We start from the raw sequence: 19,333 nt of genomic DNA on the forward strand, positions 1-19,333 counted from the left end.
AAATTGAGGCTTTTAATACTATATGGATTGTGATTGAGAATTAATATTTTGTCTAGCCGAACCCGTCTATGTAAATCCTTGCCAACCGTCGCCTTGCGGACCCAACTCTCGATGCCGAGAGGTTAATGACCAAGCTGTATGCTCATGTCTCGCGGAGTTCATTGGTAGTCCGCCTGCTTGCCGACCAGAATGTACAACCAGTTCGGAGTGTTCTGCTGATAAAGCGTGCGTAAATCGCAAATGCGTTGATCCTTGTCCCAATGTCTGTGGTCAACAAGCCGAATGCCGCGTTCGTAACCATAATCCTATATGTACCTGTCTTAATGGATTTACTGGAGATCCATTTACTCGTTGTTATCGTGTTCCCAGTAAGCTTATGGATAATTCAATTGAGACTTAAAATTTCTATATAAACGAACATTTACAGTTACTCCAGTGCTGCCTGTCCAACGCGAGCCACTTGATCCTTGCGTACCAACCCCATGTGGTGCAAACTCCCAGTGTCGCAACATCCACGGCACACCTTCTTGCTCTTGTCTGCCCAATTACTTAGGGACTCCACCGAATTGTCGCCCTGAATGTTCAATTAATGCGGAATGTCCTAGCCATCAAGCTTGTATTAACCAAAAATGTCGAGACCCTTGTCCAGGATCATGTGGTCTTAATACGCAATGTAGTGTGATAAATCATACCCCAATCTGCAGCTGCCTTGTAGGCTACATTGGGGACCCATTTATTGTGTGTAACCCTGAACCGCCTCAAAGAAGTAAGTTCTTAAAGGATGCACCTTTCTTGATTTACCCAATCTGATTCTCATTGCCTTTGTTAGTTGAATCACCAAATGAGCCTCAAGATCCTTGTAATCCCTCGCCTTGTGGTTCAAATACTCACTGTCAAAATGGACAATGCACTTGTCTGCCCCAATATCATGGTGATCCCTACACCGGTTGCCGACCTGAGTGTGTGTTGCCAACAGACTGCAGCCGTAATCGCGCTTGTGTACGTAATAAATGTGTGGATCCTTGCCCCGGCACTTGTGCATCGAATGCAATTTGTGAAACTCTAAATCATATTCCGAATTGCCGTTGTCCTGAAGGAATGCAGGGCAATGCTTTTGTTCAGTGCAATCCCCTTCCAAGTAAGCCATTCCTTAATTCCAGCAGTTTGTACGCTCTTTGTAAAAACCCTGAATTTACAGAACTAGATGAACAAGATCCTTGCCAACCATCGCCATGCGGGCCAAATTCAGAATGCCGCACAATTAATCAACAAGCAATATGCGCATGTATCACACCTTTCATAGGAAGCCCACCCCTCTGTCGTCCAGAGTGTACGACTAACTCGGACTGTGGTTTGAATTTAGCATGTCTTAATCAGAAATGTCAAGATCCCTGCCCTGGGGTATGTGGCCGTAATGCCCAGTGTCATGTCACTAATCATAGTCCTTTCTGTCGTTGTTTGGACCGCCACACTGGAAATCCATTTGTTAGTTGTCAGCCGGTTGTTGAGCCTCCAGTGCCGCCACCGCGGCAGCCATGCCGTCCATCACCTTGCGGACCATATGCTCAATGCCGTGAAATAAATGAGTCACCATCTTGCACTTGCTTGTCAAACTATATAGGAGTACCACCAAACTGCCGCCCAGAGTGCGTAACCAGTTCCGAGTGTCCGACAATTCAAGCATGCATTAATCAGAAATGCCGCGATCCGTGTCCCGGTCTTTGTGGTCAGGAAGCTGTATGTCGTGTCATATCCCACACTCCAAGCTGCTACTGTCCTGAGGGCCTAGAAGGTGATCCATTTGTTCAGTGTGTTACGAAAAAGATACAACAGTTGGATCTATTAGACCCATGTAATCCTAGCCCATGTGGAGCGAATGCTCGTTGTACTTCCCGCCAAGATGCCGGCTCTTGCCAATGTCTGCCAGACTACTTTGGTAACCCCTATGAGGGCTGCCGTCCAGAATGCGTTCTTGACTCAGACTGTTCCTCAAACAGGGCATGTCAACAACAAAAATGTCAGGATCCTTGTCCAGGCACTTGTGGTCAAAACGCAATTTGTAATGTGCTTAATCATGTGCCGAGTTGTACCTGTGTAACGGGATATAGCGGTGATCCTTACCGTCTATGTTTGCCGGAACGTCAACGTAAGCTACTTGAAGCTTTTTTTTTGCCAGCAACTGTATCAAAATCATTTCATTTATAGCCATTAAGGAATATGTTAATCCCTGTCAGCCTTCACCCTGTGGACCAAATTCACAGTGTCGCGAGAGTAACGAACAAGCGGTTTGCTCATGCTTACCCGAATTTGTGGGCGCACCACCAGCTTGTCGACCCGAATGTACTATCTCTTCGGAATGTACGGTAGATAAGGCATGCATTGCACAAAAATGCGCTGATCCTTGTCCAGGAACCTGCGGTGAGCAGGCCAACTGTCGTGTCGTTAATCACAGTCCCATTTGTACTTGTCGATCCGGTTATACTGGAGATGCCTTCTTCCGTTGCTTGCCTATACCTCGTAAGTAGCCATTCCGTGGTCTACTTACTTGCCGTTTTTAACAACATACAAATTTGGTTGTCCTAATAGCTATACCTGTAGCCCCTGTGCAGAAGACTCCAATCGATCCCTGTGTACCATCTCCATGTGGCCTAAATGCAGAGTGTCGCCCTAATGGCGATGCACCTGCATGTTCATGTTTAGTGGGTTACTTGGGATCTCCACCAAATTGCCGTCCAGAATGTCGAATTAATGCTGAGTGTCCAAGCAACAGAGCTTGTATTAATCAAAAGTGTCGGGATCCATGCCCCGGTTCCTGTGGCTTTGGAGCGATATGTAACGTGATTAATCACACCCCAAGTTGCATTTGTCCTGCTGGTTACACTGGTGATCCGTTTAGTCATTGTCAACCAGGACCACCACCGAAACGTAAGATCTACACTATCTAGCAATTAAAAATTTATAAAGACGTTCTTACGTCCTGCAGCTGTTGAGGCCGATGATCCTTGCAATCCATCTCCATGTGGTGCAAATGCCCAGTGCAATGCTGGAGTTTGCTCGTGTCTACCTGAATACTATGGTGATCCGTATAGTGGATGTCGTCCCGAATGTCTCACCAGCCTGGATTGTTCCCGTGATCGTGCGTGCTCTCGCAATAAATGTTTCGATCCCTGTCCAGGTACTTGTGCTCCGAATGCTATTTGTACAGTCCTCAACCATGTACCAATATGTACATGCCCAGAAGGTTATGCAGGCGACGCATTCCTTCAGTGTCAACCCATACCACGTAATTATATAACAAACAGATACAATCGATACGGATATTCAAAACGATAGCATTCCATATTGCAGAACCCATCATTGTTCAACCCTGCCAACCTTCACCATGTGGCCCAAATTCACAATGTCGGGAAGCCAACCAGCAAGCCGTGTGCTCATGCATTCTTGGTTATATTGGCACACCTCCTCTCTGCCGTCCAGAGTGCACAGCCAACTCAGAATGTTCTGCACATTTAGCTTGTGTTAATCAAAAATGTGTTGATCCTTGCCCCGGTACTTGTGGCCGCAGTGCTCAGTGCAGTGTTGTTAACCATAATCCATTCTGTACATGCTTACCACGATTCACTGGCAACCCATTTATCGGTTGCCAGCAAATCATCGAACCTCCGGAACGCGATGTTATTACTCAGGATCCTTGCCGTCCTTCTCCATGCGGTCCAAACGCGGATTGCCGCGCCAATGGCGATACACCATCGTGTTCTTGTTTAAGCGAATTTGTGGGATCACCACCTTATTGTAAACCTCAATGCGTGGCAAATTCTGAGTGCCCGACAAACCGCGCGTGTATCAATCAAAAGTGCCGAGATCCTTGCCCAGGTCTCTGTGGCGTCAGAGCAATTTGTCGTGTTATCTCGCACACTGCCATGTGCATCTGTGAGGCGGGTCTAACTGGTGATCCCTTTACGCAATGTCAGCCAACTATTGCCGATGTTGAAGTCATCGATCCATGTCAACCGTCTCCATGTGGCTCCAATGCCGAATGCATTCAACGTAATGGTGCTGGTGCATGCCAGTGTACCACAGGATATTTTGGAAACCCGTACGTGGCTTGTCGGCCGGAGTGTGTGGTCAACACAGACTGCCCGTCAAACAAAGCCTGTCAACAGCAGAAGTGTCGCGATCCGTGTCCAGGTAGCTGTGGTCAAAATGCTGAGTGCAATGTTGTGAATCACACTCCCATGTGCAGCTGCTTTATTGGCTATGTTGGCGATCCATATAGTCATTGTTCCCAGCCTCAAGAACGTAAGCCAGTTTCAATCACCTTTGTAGTTTTGCTTAACCTTTTGGTAGTTGTTGATGTAGTTACTAATTCAAAGCGTATTATTCTAACCTAAAAACTAGCAATTATCCATGAGTATGTGAATCCTTGTGTACCATCTCCCTGTGGCTCTAATGCCGAATGCCGTGAAGTAAACGGCCAAGGAGTTTGTTCTTGTCTGCGCGAATTCGAAGGAGTCCCACCCAATTGTCGACCTCAATGCACATTAAGCGCTGAATGTGATTCTAATAGGGCATGCATTCGCCAGAAGTGCGTGGATCCATGCCCCGGTGTTTGCGGTCATCAAGCGTTATGTCAAGTGCAAAATCATAGTCCCATATGTAGGTGTCCTGAGGGCCTGTTAGGTGACCCATTTGTGCGTTGTATTTATCGACCACCATGTAAGGACCTGCTAATCCCTCATTAAATGTGTGCTTTAATATTTACCTATATAAATACCTTAATATTAGCTCCTCCACCGCCGCCCCTTAGAGATGTAGCTCCATACCGAAATCCATGTGTACCTTCTCCTTGCGGTCTTTTTGCCTCATGTCGGAATCAAAATGAACAAGCAATTTGCTCTTGTCTACCAAATTATTTTGGCTCTCCACCTTATTGTAGACCGGAGTGCGCTATTAATGCAGATTGTCCAAGTCATTTAGCTTGCATTAATGAAAGATGTAGAGATCCTTGTCCTGGAGCGTGTGGCCAGAAAACGGAATGCCACGTGCTTCATCACACACCAAACTGTGTTTGCTTAAATGGCTTTGTTGGTGATGCTTTCGTGGCTTGCCACCTTGCACCACGTAAGCAATTACAAATATCTGAAAATATAAGTTTTACAGCATATTATTCTATAATTCCACTAGCACCACCATCTTACGAAGAGCCCCACGATCCTTGTAATCCTAGCCCTTGTGGCAGCAATGCCGTCTGTTCTGGGGAAGGTCGTTGTTCGTGCATTGCTGACTATCAAGGAGATCCTTTCGTTGCATGCAAACCAGAATGCATTTTGAGCTCAGAGTGCCCATTTAATCGCGCTTGCATTCAGCAAAAATGTGTTGACCCTTGTCCAGGTACTTGTGGTACTGAAGCAATTTGCGACGTGTTTAACCACATTGCCATATGTCGTTGCCCAGAGCATATGACTGGCAATGCATTTGTGCATTGCACGCCAGTCCAAAGTACGTTTTTTAAGCCCATTGTTTGATTTAGCAACTAATTCGAAAATAACACTTTAGTGGACGTGTATCGCAATCCTTGTCTTCCTTCACCTTGTGGCTTTAATGCCGAGTGTCATAAACAAAATGATCAGGCCGTCTGCAACTGTCTTCCCAATTACTATGGTGTTCCACCTTCCTGCCGACCCGAATGTACATCAAACTATGACTGTGTCCCAAGCCAAGCCTGCCAAAATCAACGCTGTGTCGATCCTTGCCCTGGTGCCTGCGGAGCTTATGCGCAATGCAGAGCAGTCAACCATAGACCCTTCTGCACTTGCAGATCGGGCTTCACTGGAAATCCTTTTATCCAGTGCCATCCCATTAGTAAGTTTACTTTAAAGTGTAATGTTTAAGCCCTATTCTACTACTGCTATACCTACAGTTGAGCCGCAGCGGGATGTTACACCTCTTAGTCCTTGCCAGCCTTCACCTTGTGGCGCGAATAGTCAGTGCCGACCTATAGGCGATGCACCCTCATGTTCTTGTCTCGATAACTTCTTTGGTACCCCACCTTATTGCCGACCGGAATGTGTGTCTAATTCGGAATGCAGTCTACAGCACGTTTGCGTAAATAATCGCTGCAAAGATCCTTGTCCGGGACTATGCGGCAGTGGCGCAGAGTGTCGCGTGCTTAGTCATACTGCCATGTGCTACTGTGCACAAGGATATACTGGGGATCCATTCGTTCTATGTTCACCTAAACAAGATGACCCAGTTGAATTAATCAACCCCTGCAATCCGAATCCTTGCGGCGGCTACTCAGAGTGTCGACAAGAGGGTGGAATTGGTTCATGCCAATGTCTGCCCGGCTACTATGGAAATCCATATGAAAGCTGTCGACCAGAATGCGTTCTCGACTCTGATTGTCCTTTGAAACATGCCTGTGTTAATCAGAAGTGTAGCGACCCCTGTCCTGGCAGCTGTGGAGAAAATGCCGAATGTTATGTGCGCAATCATCTGCCCATATGTAACTGTATAAATGGTTACACTGGTGATCCATACCGATATTGTAACATCGAAACAAAACGTAAGCAGACACAGAGTCGTCCCAATTACACAATATTTAAATGATGTCCCTTTTAGCTATTCGCGAGTATGTGAATCCTTGTGTACCGTCACCCTGTGGACCAAACTCGCAGTGTCGAGAATTGAATGAGCAAGCAGTTTGTTCCTGTCTACCTGAGTATATAGGTAGTCCACCAGGCTGCCGCCCCGAGTGCACACTGTCGTCGGAGTGCAGTTTTGACAAAGCCTGTGTGAAACACAAATGTGTCGATCCCTGTCCAGGCGCCTGCGGCAGCAATGCCAATTGCCAGGTCATTAACCACTCTCCTCTATGCTCTTGTCAGTCGGGTTATACAGGTGACCCCTTTACACGTTGCTATCCAGTGCCTCGTAAGAAATAATCAAAATTGTTTGCCCTTTTCAATATTTATTGACCTTATTGTTTCGATTAGCTCCACCGATGCAAGTTCTGTATGAACCTGTGGTAGATCCATGCCAACCGTCTCCTTGTGGTGCCAACGCTCAATGCCGGCAATCGCAAGGCCAAGCAATTTGCAGCTGTTTATCGAATTACTTTGGCATACCTCCCAACTGTCGACCAGAGTGCACACAGAGTGCCGAATGTTTATCCAGCTTAGCTTGCGTTAACCAACGTTGCGTGGATCCCTGTCCCGGATCCTGTGCTTACAATGCAGTCTGTATTATACGTAATCATTTGCCTAGTTGTCAATGCCCTGTTGGTTATGTAGGTGATCCCTTTACCAGCTGCCATCCTAAGCCACCAGAACCCTGTAAGAATACATTTTATAAACCCCTTACTCGTGCCGCTTAGCATTTTTTTTTTTTTTGACATATTTCTTAGTAACGCCAATTGTCCATGACGACCCTTGCAATCCCTCACCCTGCGGTCCCAACGCTGAGTGTTCAAATGGACAATGCTCTTGTAAAATCGATTACCACGGAGATCCCTATATTGGATGTCGTCCTGAATGTGTTTTGAATGAAGATTGTTCAAAAGACCGGGCATGTGTACTTCAAAAGTGTGTGGATCCTTGTCCTGGCACATGTGCCCCTAATGCAGTATGCAATGTTATTAACCATATCGCCATGTGCCATTGCCCAGAACGCATGACGGGTAACGCTTTTATTCAATGCGAGCATCCACCTGTGACAGCTTTGATAAGAATTAATCCATGTGCTCCCTCACCTTGTGGACCGAACAGTCGCTGTCGCGAATTCAACAATAATGCTGTTTGCTCATGCATTGAGGATTATATAGGAACTCCGCCCAACTGTCGGCCAGAGTGTACACGAAATTCTGATTGCTTACCTCGATTGGCATGTCAACGGCAACATTGTATTGATCCCTGTCCAGGAGCTTGCGGTTTCAATGCCCTCTGTCACATAGTGAATCATGTGCCCATCTGTACTTGCCCACCACGGCACAATGGAAATCCCTTTATGGGTTGCTTCCCGGAGATACCACAACGTGATACTGTAGAACGAGTACCATGTCAACCCTCGCCCTGTGGTCCCTACGCTAAGTGCGAAGCAGTTAGAGATCAAGAAATTTGCACCTGCTTGCCAAACTATGTGGGCTCACCCCCCAACTGCCGACCGGAATGTGTATCGAATACAGAGTGCACTTTTGATAAAGCATGTGTAGCTCAACGTTGCATTGATCCCTGTCCCGGAGTTTGCGGAGTTAATGCTGTTTGCCATGTTATAAGCCATGCTGCAAACTGTTATTGCACTCCTGGCTACACGGGTGATCCATTTACAGGATGTAGGAATGTTCCTCTGATTCAACACGTTGAAATAAGTCAGCCCTGCTCTCCTAACCCATGTGGAGCCAATGCCAAGTGTTATCAAGAGGGAAATATTGGATCATGCCAATGTTTGCCAGAATATTATGGAAACCCATATGAATCTTGTCGCCCAGAGTGCATTTCTGATAGTGATTGTGCCGCAGATAAATCTTGTCAACAGATGAAGTGCCGAGATCCTTGTCCGGGAGTATGCTCCTTAAATGCCATTTGTCGCGTGATTAATCATCTTCCGACATGCCATTGTCTCAGTGGTTTTATTGGTGACCCTTATCGTTATTGTCAACTGCCAGAAAAACGTGAGTTTATCTATATAAACGTATTGTTCAAATGAATATCAAAATTTTGCTTCACCCATCATAGCCATCTTGAAAGACTATGTCAATCCCTGCCAGCCATCCCCCTGTGGTCCCAATTCCCAGTGCCGTGAGAATAATGATCAGGCTATATGCTCTTGCTTACCCCAATACGTAGGAGCCCCACCCAATTGTAGACCAGAATGTGTTACCAGCAGTGAATGTGCACGTGATAAGGCGTGCATTAACCAAAAGTGTCAGAACCCTTGTATTGGAGTATGTGGTTCTAACGCCGATTGCCGAGTCGTTCAACACGCTCCAATTTGCACATGTCACACCGGTTTTACGGGTGATGCGTTTACACGTTGCTATCCCCTGCCAAGTAAGATAAATAAAATGGAATCGGATCAATTGGATTTACACCTTTTCCAATTTACAGAGCTCCCACCTATTCAACAATTAGACGTTTCTCAGAACCCCTGCTTCCCGTCACCTTGCGGCCAGTATGCACAGTGCCGTGATATGTATGGCACGGCCATCTGTAGTTGCCTACCGTCTTATTATGGCACGCCACCAAACTGTCGTCCCGAATGTGTTGTCAACTCCGACTGTCCTGCTCATCTGGCATGCCAACAGCAACACTGCCGCGATCCTTGTCTCGGCGCATGCGGATATAATACCCGCTGCCATGTCGTAAATCATACGCCAGTGTGCCAATGTACGGCAGGCTTAGTCGGTGATCCGTTTACATCTTGTCAGCCACCACCAGTTAAAGAACCTCCACCACCACAGAATGATGATCCCTGTCTTTCGATCACATGTGGAGCAAATGCCATTTGTCAGCAAGGCATTTGTAGTTGTGTAACTGGCTATCACGGCAATCCCATTTTTGGCTGCCGTCCAGAGTGCTTGCTGAGTACGGAATGTTCTTTGGATAAAGCCTGTGTGCGAAACAAGTGTATAGACCCGTGCCCAGGCACATGCGGATCTAGTGCCATTTGTAAGGTGACTAATCACATATCTATATGTCATTGTCCTGATGGAATGACGGGCAATCCATTTGTAAACTGCGCACCAATGCCACCACCACCGCCGCGTGTTACCACTGATCCTTGCCAACCTTCACCATGTGGACCAAATGCTCAGTGCAGTAATATTAATGGACAGGCCGTATGTTCATGCCTGTCTCAGTATATTGGTGTGCCGCCATCTTGTCATCCAGAATGCATCAGCAACTCAGAATGTCCACTTAATTTAGCTTGCCTGCAACAACACTGTAGAGATCCATGTCCAGGTGCCTGCGGTTTAAATGCCGAGTGCCAAGTCCACAATCATAGCCCTAATTGCCGGTGCGCTGGCTCATATACAGGCAATCCATTCATTGCATGCCACCGTAAGCCGCTGCCACCTCCCGTTCACCAAGACGACATAGATTATTGTCAACCATCTCCCTGCGGAGCAAATGCAGATTGTCAAGTTACGGGTGGAAACGTTCAATGTAGATGCCTTAACAACTTCATCGGTTCCCCACCAAACTGTCGACCAGAATGCGTTACCAACTCGGATTGTTCAACAAATTTGGCCTGTTTCAATCAAAAATGCCGCGATCCCTGCCCTGGTGTTTGCAGCGCTAATGCAGAATGTTATGTTATCAATCACACACCGATGTGTGCATGTTCTACTGGCTACAGCGGCGACCCGTACATCAGTTGTACTATAGTTCGCGATACTCCAGATGTCATTTATCCCTGCATACCCAATCCATGTGGATCTAATGCTCTCTGCACTGAACGTAACGGAGCTGCATCTTGCCAATGTTTACCAAACTTCTTTGGCAATCCTTACTACGGCTGTAGGCCTGAATGTATCATAAATTCTGACTGTCCAAGCCATCTAGGCTGTTTCAATCAACACTGCCGGGATCCATGCCCCGGTGTTTGTGGTCCAAACGCAGTTTGCCAAGTGCGTAATCATGTGCCTCAATGCACTTGCCTTGGAGGTTATGAAGGAAACCCTTTCAGCTATTGTAACCCAATACGTGAACGTAAGAAGCAAAAATCTTATTTTACATATAATTTGTTGTTGAGACTTACGAATATCTCCATGCCAGCTATATCCGATCCTGTTCCGTCGCATCCTTGTCAGCCATCGCCATGTGGATACAATTCGCAATGTCGGGAATTAAATGGAGAAGCAGTATGCACTTGCCTACCCGATTTTATAGGTTCCCCGCCAGCGTGTAGACCCGAGTGCACAATCTCCAGCGAGTGCGCTTTTGACAAGGCTTGCATTAATCAACACTGCGTTGACCCATGTCCCAGAGTTTGCGGGCAGAATGCGAAATGCCGTGCCATCAACCATAGCCCCCACTGTAGTTGTCTGCCTGGTTTTAGAGGGGATCCCATTATCGGTTGCAAGCCCATTCGTAAGACTTCGATTTTTCCCTCTAGGTATATTTACTCTAACTTCATAGCATTTACAGCACCAACAATCAGCTTTGATCAACCTAAGGATGTATATCGCGATCCCTGTGTGCCCTCTCCCTGTGGTGCCTTTGGGCAGTGCCATACTCAGAGAGATCAAGCCGTCTGTACCTGTTTGCCTGGTTACTATGGTGCTCCACCCAATTGCCAACCAGAATGTGTCATAAATTCGGACTGTGCTTCACACCTGTCATGTATAAAAGAAAAATGCATCGATCCTTGTCCCGGCTCTTGCGGCCTATTAGCTCAGTGCAATGTCATTAATCACACGCCTATATGTAGCTGCCCATCTGGTTCCATTGGTAATCCGTTTGTAAGTTGCAGACCTCAGCCACCGACACCCTCAACCCCCTTGCGAGATGCCTGTTATCCTTCACCTTGTGGCCCCAATGCTGTTTGCAGCAATGGGGGACAGTGCAGCTGTCTCCCAGAATTCGAAGGCAATGCTTATATAGCTTGTCGACCCGAATGCGTAATAAACACAGACTGCTCTCGGGATAAGGCTTGCCAACGCAACAAATGCGTTGACCCTTGCCCTGGTGCTTGTGGTGTTGGTGCAACTTGTGAAGTTCACAATCATGCGCCGATGTGTCACTGCCCCGTTGCAACGACGGGCAATGCGTTTGTGCAGTGCACAATTCTACAATGTATGTTTAGCGTCAATGGATCTACAAAAACTTCTGAAAACTTACCTTGCTTGCATTTTTATTTAGCTGATCCAGTTGTACCTGTGAATCCTTGTCAGCCATCACCCTGTGGATCTAATTCCCATTGCCGCGTAGCAAACCAGCAAGCAGTCTGTTCTTGCCTTGAAAACTACTTTGGCATCCCACCCAACTGCCGACCAGAATGTACCATTAACTCTGATTGCGCGCCCCACTTAGCATGTGTAAAACAGCAGTGTCGCGATCCCTGCCCTGGAGCTTGCGGCCAACTCGCCGTATGCCAAGTTATTCAACATGTTCCACATTGCAGTTGTCCTCCTGGATATACAGGCAACGCCTTTTCCTTGTGCCAACATTTACCGCCGCCACCTCCAACAATCGTGCAACGAGAACCAATAAATCCTTGCCAGCCCTCGCCGTGTGGTGCAAATGGCAGGTGTAATGATCTAAATGGTCAAGCCGTTTGCAAATGTCGTGATAGTTTTATAGGTACACCACCCAACTGTCGACCAGAATGTATTTCGTCGTCAGAGTGTCCCAATCACCTGGCATGTATCAACCAAAATTGCCGCGATCCTTGTCCTGGTCTTTGCGGAATAGCTGCCAGTTGTCAGGTTACTAGTCATGTACCATCTTGTGTGTGCATATCAAACTATATAGGTGATCCGTTCACCCAATGCCACCCTCGCCCACCAATCGAACGCGACCACTTGGACCCATGCGCCCCAAGTCCATGTGGCAATAATGCCATTTGCACAGAACGACATGGTGCTGGATCATGTCAGTGTCTTCCAGATTTCTACGGCAATCCTTATGAGAGCTGCCGACCTGAATGTGTTCTTAACTCTGATTGTCCAAGTCAATTGGCCTGTATTAATCAGCATTGTCGCGATCCATGTCCTGGCAGCTGTGGATCTAATGCACAATGCCAGGTTGTCAATCATGTGCCCAATTGCAGATGCCATACCGGCTTTAATGGAGACCCATATCGACATTGCCATTTCCAACAAGCAGAACGTAAGCAATCATATAGCACTCTATTCAACAATATATGCACTAACCCACCGTTTAATATATTATTTGCACCTTCTTGCACTCGTATAGCAATTAGTGTTGTGTACACTAATCCTTGTCAACCCTCACCGTGTGGTCCTAACGCTGAATGCACCGAATCGCTAGGTCAAGCTGTTTGTAACTGTCGACCTAACTATTTTGGCACACCTCCAGCCTGTAGACCAGAGTGCACCACCAATCCCGAATGTCCCTATGATAAGGCTTGTTTAAGTAGACGATGCAAAGATCCTTGTATTGGTGCATGTGGTAGTAATGCCGTGTGCCAGGCACACCAGCACAGAGCCATATGCTCGTGCCTGCCTGGGCACACTGGTGACGCTTTTGTTCGTTGCATTCCATTGCCTCTGCCCACTACTCCATTACGCGAACCCTACCATGATCCGTGCTTGCCATCACCCTGTGGGCAGTATGGCGAGTGTCGTATTGATTACGGAAAAGCCGTTTGTACCTGCCTCTCAACGTATTATGGCACACCACCTCATTGTCGACCCGAATGTACCATTAATTCAGACTGTCCAAGTCATCGCTCTTGTATCAACGAAAAGTGTAGTGATCCATGCCCGGGTGCTTGTGGTCTCAATGCTAAATGCAATGTGTTAAACCACGTACCAAGTTGCACATGTCTAAACGGCTATGTTGGCGATCCATTCTATCGTTGCTACCCTGAAGCCGTAAACCCCGTCCGCACTGACACACCAATCATTGTTACAAATCCTTGTGAACCGTCACCATGTGGTCCCAATGCTCAGTGCAAAGATGGTGTCTGTAGTTGTTTACCTTTGTACTTGGGCGATCCGAATATAGGCTGTCGTCCGGAGTGCGTCCTTAGCACGGAATGTGCATTCGATAAGTCATGTGTACGCAACCGTTGCATAAATCCTTGCCCAGGTACTTGTGGACTGAATGCAATTTGTGAAACGCACAACCACGTGGCAATGTGTCACTGCCCAGCTGGATACCAGGGCAACCCGTTTGTTTTATGCCAACAACTCATTTTACGAGAACCTGTAGAACAGCATCCTTGCCAGCCCTCACCATGCGGTGCCAACGCCGTTTGCCGAGAAGTCGGAACCCAAGCTATTTGTAACTGTCTTCCCGATTATTATGGAAGTCCTCCATCTTGCCGCCCCGAGTGCACAAGTAATTCAGAGTGTCCCCTCAACTTAGCATGCGTTAATCAGCATTGCCGTGACCCTTGTCCTGGTGTATGTGGATATCTAGCTGAATGCCATGTTCTTAACCATAACCCACAATGCGTTTGCCATCCTGGTCATACAGGCAGCCCATATCTACGATGCCATCCCATTAGACAGCTTACAATACAACGAGAGCCTTTGGATCCATGTGTGCCTTCGCCTTGTGGATCTCACGCAGAATGCACAAGAAATCAAAATACAGCAACGTGTCGCTGTTTAATTGGCTACGTGGGTGTGCCTCCGTATTGCCGGCCAGAGTGTGTTTCAAATAGCGAATGCCCTGGAGATAGGGCTTGTATTAATCAAAAATGCCAAGATCCCTGTGTCGGCTTATGTGGCTTTAATGCCATATGCCGTACATATAATCATCAGCCAAACTGTGTGTGCGCTCCCGGATTAGTAGGCAATCCATTCAACGCCTGTCAACCTCCACCACCACCTGTTACATCTATTAAGATACAGCAGCAAGAGCAACCAGTACGTAACCCATGCGAGCCAAACCCTTGCGGCGCGAATGCACAGTGCAGTCAGTATCGGGACATTGGAACTTGCAGCTGTTTACCTAACTATTATGGCAATCCTTATGAAGCTTGTCGCCCGGAATGTATTTTAAATTCAGATTGTTCTTCAAATAGAGCGTGTGTGCAACAAAAATGTCGTGACCCCTGTCCAGGCACTTGTGGCTTAAACGCAGAATGTCGTGTAATTGACCATCTGCCCCATTGCAATTGCCTTAGAGGCTACACGGGTAACCCTATGGTATATTGCAATCCTTTGCCAGTTGTCCAGAAATGTAAGCATACATTTTCAATAACATATTCGCACAGTTGTAGCAATCTAATCTCCTTCTTTACATCAGCTCCCTTAGATGATATAAATTTATGCCAACCTTCACCCTGTGGTTTAAATTCAAACTGTAGGGAATCTAATAATGGAGCAATTTGCTCTTGTCTCCCTGACTTCTTTGGTATTCCCCCCAACTGTAGACCTGAATGTACCTTAAACTCTGAATGTCCTCTTGATAAGGCCTGTGTAAATCTGAAATGTGTTGACCCTTGTGAAGGAACTTGCGGTATTCACGCTGAATGTCGTGTGCATTACCATAATCCGATTTGTTACTGTATATCTTCACATACTGGTGACCCATTTAGACGTTGCTACGAGAATCCAAGACGTAAGAATACTTATGAAAGTAAAAAAAACAAATTTTCTAAAGAAAATCTTCATTCGTCTCACACAGCGCCATCGCCGGTCAGGCCACCATTATATGATACACCAGCACCACCTTACCCGATTTCTTTACCTGGAGTAATAAACTTTTCAACGAATTCTGAAAAATACCCAAACATTACCCCGGGTATTCAAAACATTCCTTCTTATCCACAAACTCCTGTTTTAAATGTCAACTACCAGACGCCAGGAATCGTAAATATTCCATCCATTGTACAAACATCTGTCCCATCACCGTATCCTCCAAATTACGACGTGAACCACCCTCCTTCAACTGCACAACAGCCCGGAGTCGTTAATATTCCATCAATCCCACGGCCTTTGCCACCTTCTCCCAACCCAGGTGTGGTCAACATTCCATCGGTTCCTCAACCGATGCATCCAATACCGCAGCCTGGAGTCGTGAATATTCCATCAGTTCCTCAGCCGTTGCCGCCTTCACCGAACCCAACAGTAGTCAACACTCCTTCGGTTCCCCAACCGGTGCATCCAACTACTCAATCTCCAATTTACGATGTTTATAGCCCACCTTCACCACTTCCAACTCCACAACAGCCGGAAGTCGTGAATATTCCATCTGTTCCACCACCGTTGCCGCCTTCACCACACCCAACTGTAGTCAACATTCCTTCGGCGCCTCAACCAGTGCATCCAACTAGTCAATCTCCAATTTACAATGTTTATAACCCAACTACACCACTTCCAACTCCACAACAGCCTGGAGTCGTGAATATTCCATCAGTTCCTCAGCCGTTGCCGCCTTCACCGAACCCAACAGTAGTCAACACTCCTTCGGTTCCCCAACCGGTGCATCCAACTACTCAATCTCCAATTTACGATGTTTATAGCCCACCTTCACCACTTCCAACTCCACAACAGCCGGAAGTCGTGAATATTCCATCTGTTCCACCACCGTTGCCGCCTTCACCACACCCAACTGTAGTCAACATTCCTTCGGCGCCTCAACCAGTGCATCCAACTAGTCAATCTCCAATTTACAATGTTTATAACCCAACTACACCACTTCCAACTCCACAACAGCCCGGAGTCGTCAATATTCCATCTGTTCCACAGCCGTTGCCGCCTTCACCGAACCCAACAGTAGTCAACATTCCTTCGGTTCCCCAACCGGTGCATCCAACTACTCAATCTCCAATTTACGATGTTTATAGCCCAACTTCACCACTTCCAACTCCACAACAGCCGGAAGTTGTGAATATTCCATCTGTTCCACAACCGCTGCCGCCTTCACCACACCCAACTGTAGTCAACATACCTTCGGTACCTCAACCGGTGCATACAACACCGCAGCCCGGTGTGGTGAATATTCCATCTGTTCCACAGCCGTTGCCGCCTTCACCTATCCCAACTGTAGTTAACATTCCGTCGGCGCCTCAACCAGTGCATCCAACTAGTCAATCTCCAATTTACAATGTTTATAACCCAACTACACCACTTCCAACTCCACAACAGCCCGGAGTCGTCAATATTCCATCTGTTCCACAGCCGTTGCCGCCTTCACCAAACCCAAGTATTATCAACATTTCTTTCACTCCAACACCTACGAATCCTCCAGCTGAAGATCGACCAGCTATTTACGATGTTTATTATCCACCACCTCCATCTGCACCGGGAGTGATAAACGTTCCTTCTCCTCGACCAGTTTACACAATATCTGAGCAGCCCATTTATATACCCAACTCAGAACCAATAAGACCAGCACCCAACTCTGGCGTGATTAATATTCCTGCTACACTTCGTCCGACATACCCACCACAGAAGGCACCAGTCAATGATATAAGCTATCCGACATCTGAATCCCCAAAGCCTGGAGTTATTAATATACCTACATTCCCACAACCCGCACCGCAACCGTCTAATCCGCCCTCATTTATACCAACTCAAACCCCTACATATGTACCTACTCCCAGACCAGAAGTTATCAACATTCCATCAATTACGAAGCCTCCGCAACCCTCACCGGGAATAGTGAATCTGCCATCAGCACCCCCTACTCCGGCTGTGCTACAAACAACTACACCACGTCCCATTTTTGATATTGAAATACCGGTAGCCGAAGTTAACCCTTGTTACCCATCGCCATGTGGTCCTTACTCTCAGTGCCACAACCGCTTTGGCATAGCTTCATGCATTTGCCTGCCCAACTATAGCGGCACTCCACCCAATTGTCGACCAGAATGTACAGTTCATTCCGACTGTCCACTACAGTTGGCATGCATAAATGAAAAATGTCGCGACCCTTGCCAAGGATCTTGTGCTTATAATGCCATCTGCCGAGTTTATAATCATGTCCCTAACTGCTTCTGTGACGTAGGATACACCGGTGACCCGTTCGTTTCATGTCACAGACTACCCATACTTAGAGAACCCATTCAACCAAAAGATCCATGTTATCCATCACCATGTGGAGCAAATGCCATTTGTAATAGTGGAGTTTGCAGTTGTTTGCCAGAATATCAAGGAGATCCATATGTGAACTGTCGTCCGGAATGTATCTTGAATACAGACTGTGCCAAAAACAAGGCTTGCAAACAACAAAAATGCCGCGATCCTTGCCCAGGCACTTGTGGTTTAAGCGCAATTTGTGAGGTTTACAATCATGTGGCGACTTGTTCATGTCCAGTACAAATGAAGGGAGATGCATTTATTCAGTGCTATTCAATCCCACAATCTGAACCCACCCAACCGCCCAAGATTACAGCTATAGTATCAACTACTTCATTACCTGCAGTTGTACCACAACGTACTCCAATTAATCCGTGTCATCCATCGCCATGTGGTCCTAATGCCAATTGCAGGCCATATCATGAGCAAGCTATCTGTTATTGTCTACCCGGTTATCTAGGCATACCGCCAACATGTCATCCAGAGTGTACCACACATTCGGATTGTTCCCTTGATAAATATTGCTTGAGTTTAAGATGTGAAGATCCGTGCCCGGGTGCCTGCGGTCATCGGGCGGTATGTCATGCGCAAGACCATAGCCCCTTTTGTGTATGTCCAACAGGATTAACGGGTAATCCGCTTAAGTCTTGTCAACCAATAGGTAGGACCTAAAATTATCTTCTAGCTACAAATCACTTGATTTTAAATTCCAATTTGACATATACACCTACAGCTCCACCTATATTAGAACACGAAGAAATAAACCCCTGTGAACCATCACCTTGCGGTCTCTATTCCCAATGTGTGCCTACGACTCACGGTGCGCAATGCTCTTGCCTTCCAGAACATCAGGGCACTCCACCGAATTGTCGTCCAGAATGTATTAATAGCGCCGACTGCTCAGCTGACAAGGCATGCCATAATCACAAATGCATCGATCCATGTCCTGGCAGGTGTGGTCAACTTGCGCTTTGTCGTGTTATAGCTCACAGTCCCACTTGCTATTGCCCTGAAGGTTATGTGGGCAATGCATACAGTATCTGTATGCGTGATACTCCACCACCACCTATAATAACGGCATGCAATCCCAGTCCTTGTGGAGCAAACGCTATTTGTCAGCCCCATAATGATATAAGTGTTTGCCTATGTTTGCCAAACTATTATGGTAATCCATATGAGATATGTCGACCCGAATGTACAGTCAACTCGGACTGTACCAGTAACAAGGCATGTCTGGCCGAGAAATGCCGTGATCCTTGTCCTGGTGCTTGCGGCCTCAATGCCTACTGCTTGGCCATAAATCATGTCCCCGTTTGTCAATGCCAACCACACCATATTGGCAATCCTTATGTCAGCTGTAGTAGAGTGCAGTATGAACGTAAGATGATCTCTAAAAATAAATTTCTTTCACTAAAATCTGTTTACGGCGTCCCTTTCTTACAACAATGCAGTACTCAACCTTTTGTCTTGCTTCTATTAAGTTTTTCTTGTTCGCAGCTCCATCTTTGTAACTTTAATCATCAACGGAATATCGTGAAATCTATAAACACATCGGATCACATACTCTTTATACTCTTTCTAACAATATGCTAGCAAAATACGCTTAAATGGTGG

General features: G+C 46.7%; 1 protein-coding gene across 1 annotated transcript in view; it reads left to right on the forward strand.

Moving 5' to 3' along the window:
* Window positions 1–19,333, forward strand: part of dpy (dumpy) — a 92,895-nt gene that overhangs the window by 62,152 nt on the left and 11,410 nt on the right. Inside the window, 24 exon segments of the mRNA XM_068288095.1 lie at window positions 57–368; window positions 428–766; window positions 830–1,138; window positions 1,199–2,146; window positions 2,206–2,517; window positions 2,587–2,925; window positions 2,984–3,283; window positions 3,349–4,299; window positions 4,399–5,121; window positions 5,185–5,499; window positions 5,557–5,862; window positions 5,921–6,565; window positions 6,622–6,933; window positions 6,996–7,334; window positions 7,406–8,668; window positions 8,733–9,047; window positions 9,105–10,709; window positions 10,776–11,090; window positions 11,148–11,795; window positions 11,862–12,830; window positions 12,918–14,876; window positions 14,943–15,257; window positions 15,324–18,380; window positions 18,453–19,097. Of these exon segments, the coding sequence (XP_068144196.1) occupies window positions 57–368; window positions 428–766; window positions 830–1,138; window positions 1,199–2,146; window positions 2,206–2,517; window positions 2,587–2,925; window positions 2,984–3,283; window positions 3,349–4,299; window positions 4,399–5,121; window positions 5,185–5,499; window positions 5,557–5,862; window positions 5,921–6,565; window positions 6,622–6,933; window positions 6,996–7,334; window positions 7,406–8,668; window positions 8,733–9,047; window positions 9,105–10,709; window positions 10,776–11,090; window positions 11,148–11,795; window positions 11,862–12,830; window positions 12,918–14,876; window positions 14,943–15,257; window positions 15,324–18,380; window positions 18,453–19,097 (17,541 nt within the window).

The sequence above is a fragment of the Drosophila tropicalis genome, unplaced genomic scaffold (genome assembly GCF_018151085.1).
Source record: "Drosophila tropicalis isolate 14030-0801.00 unplaced genomic scaffold, ASM1815108v1 contig_1187, whole genome shotgun sequence".
NCBI classification, from domain to species: Eukaryota; Metazoa; Arthropoda; class Insecta; order Diptera; family Drosophilidae; genus Drosophila; species Drosophila tropicalis.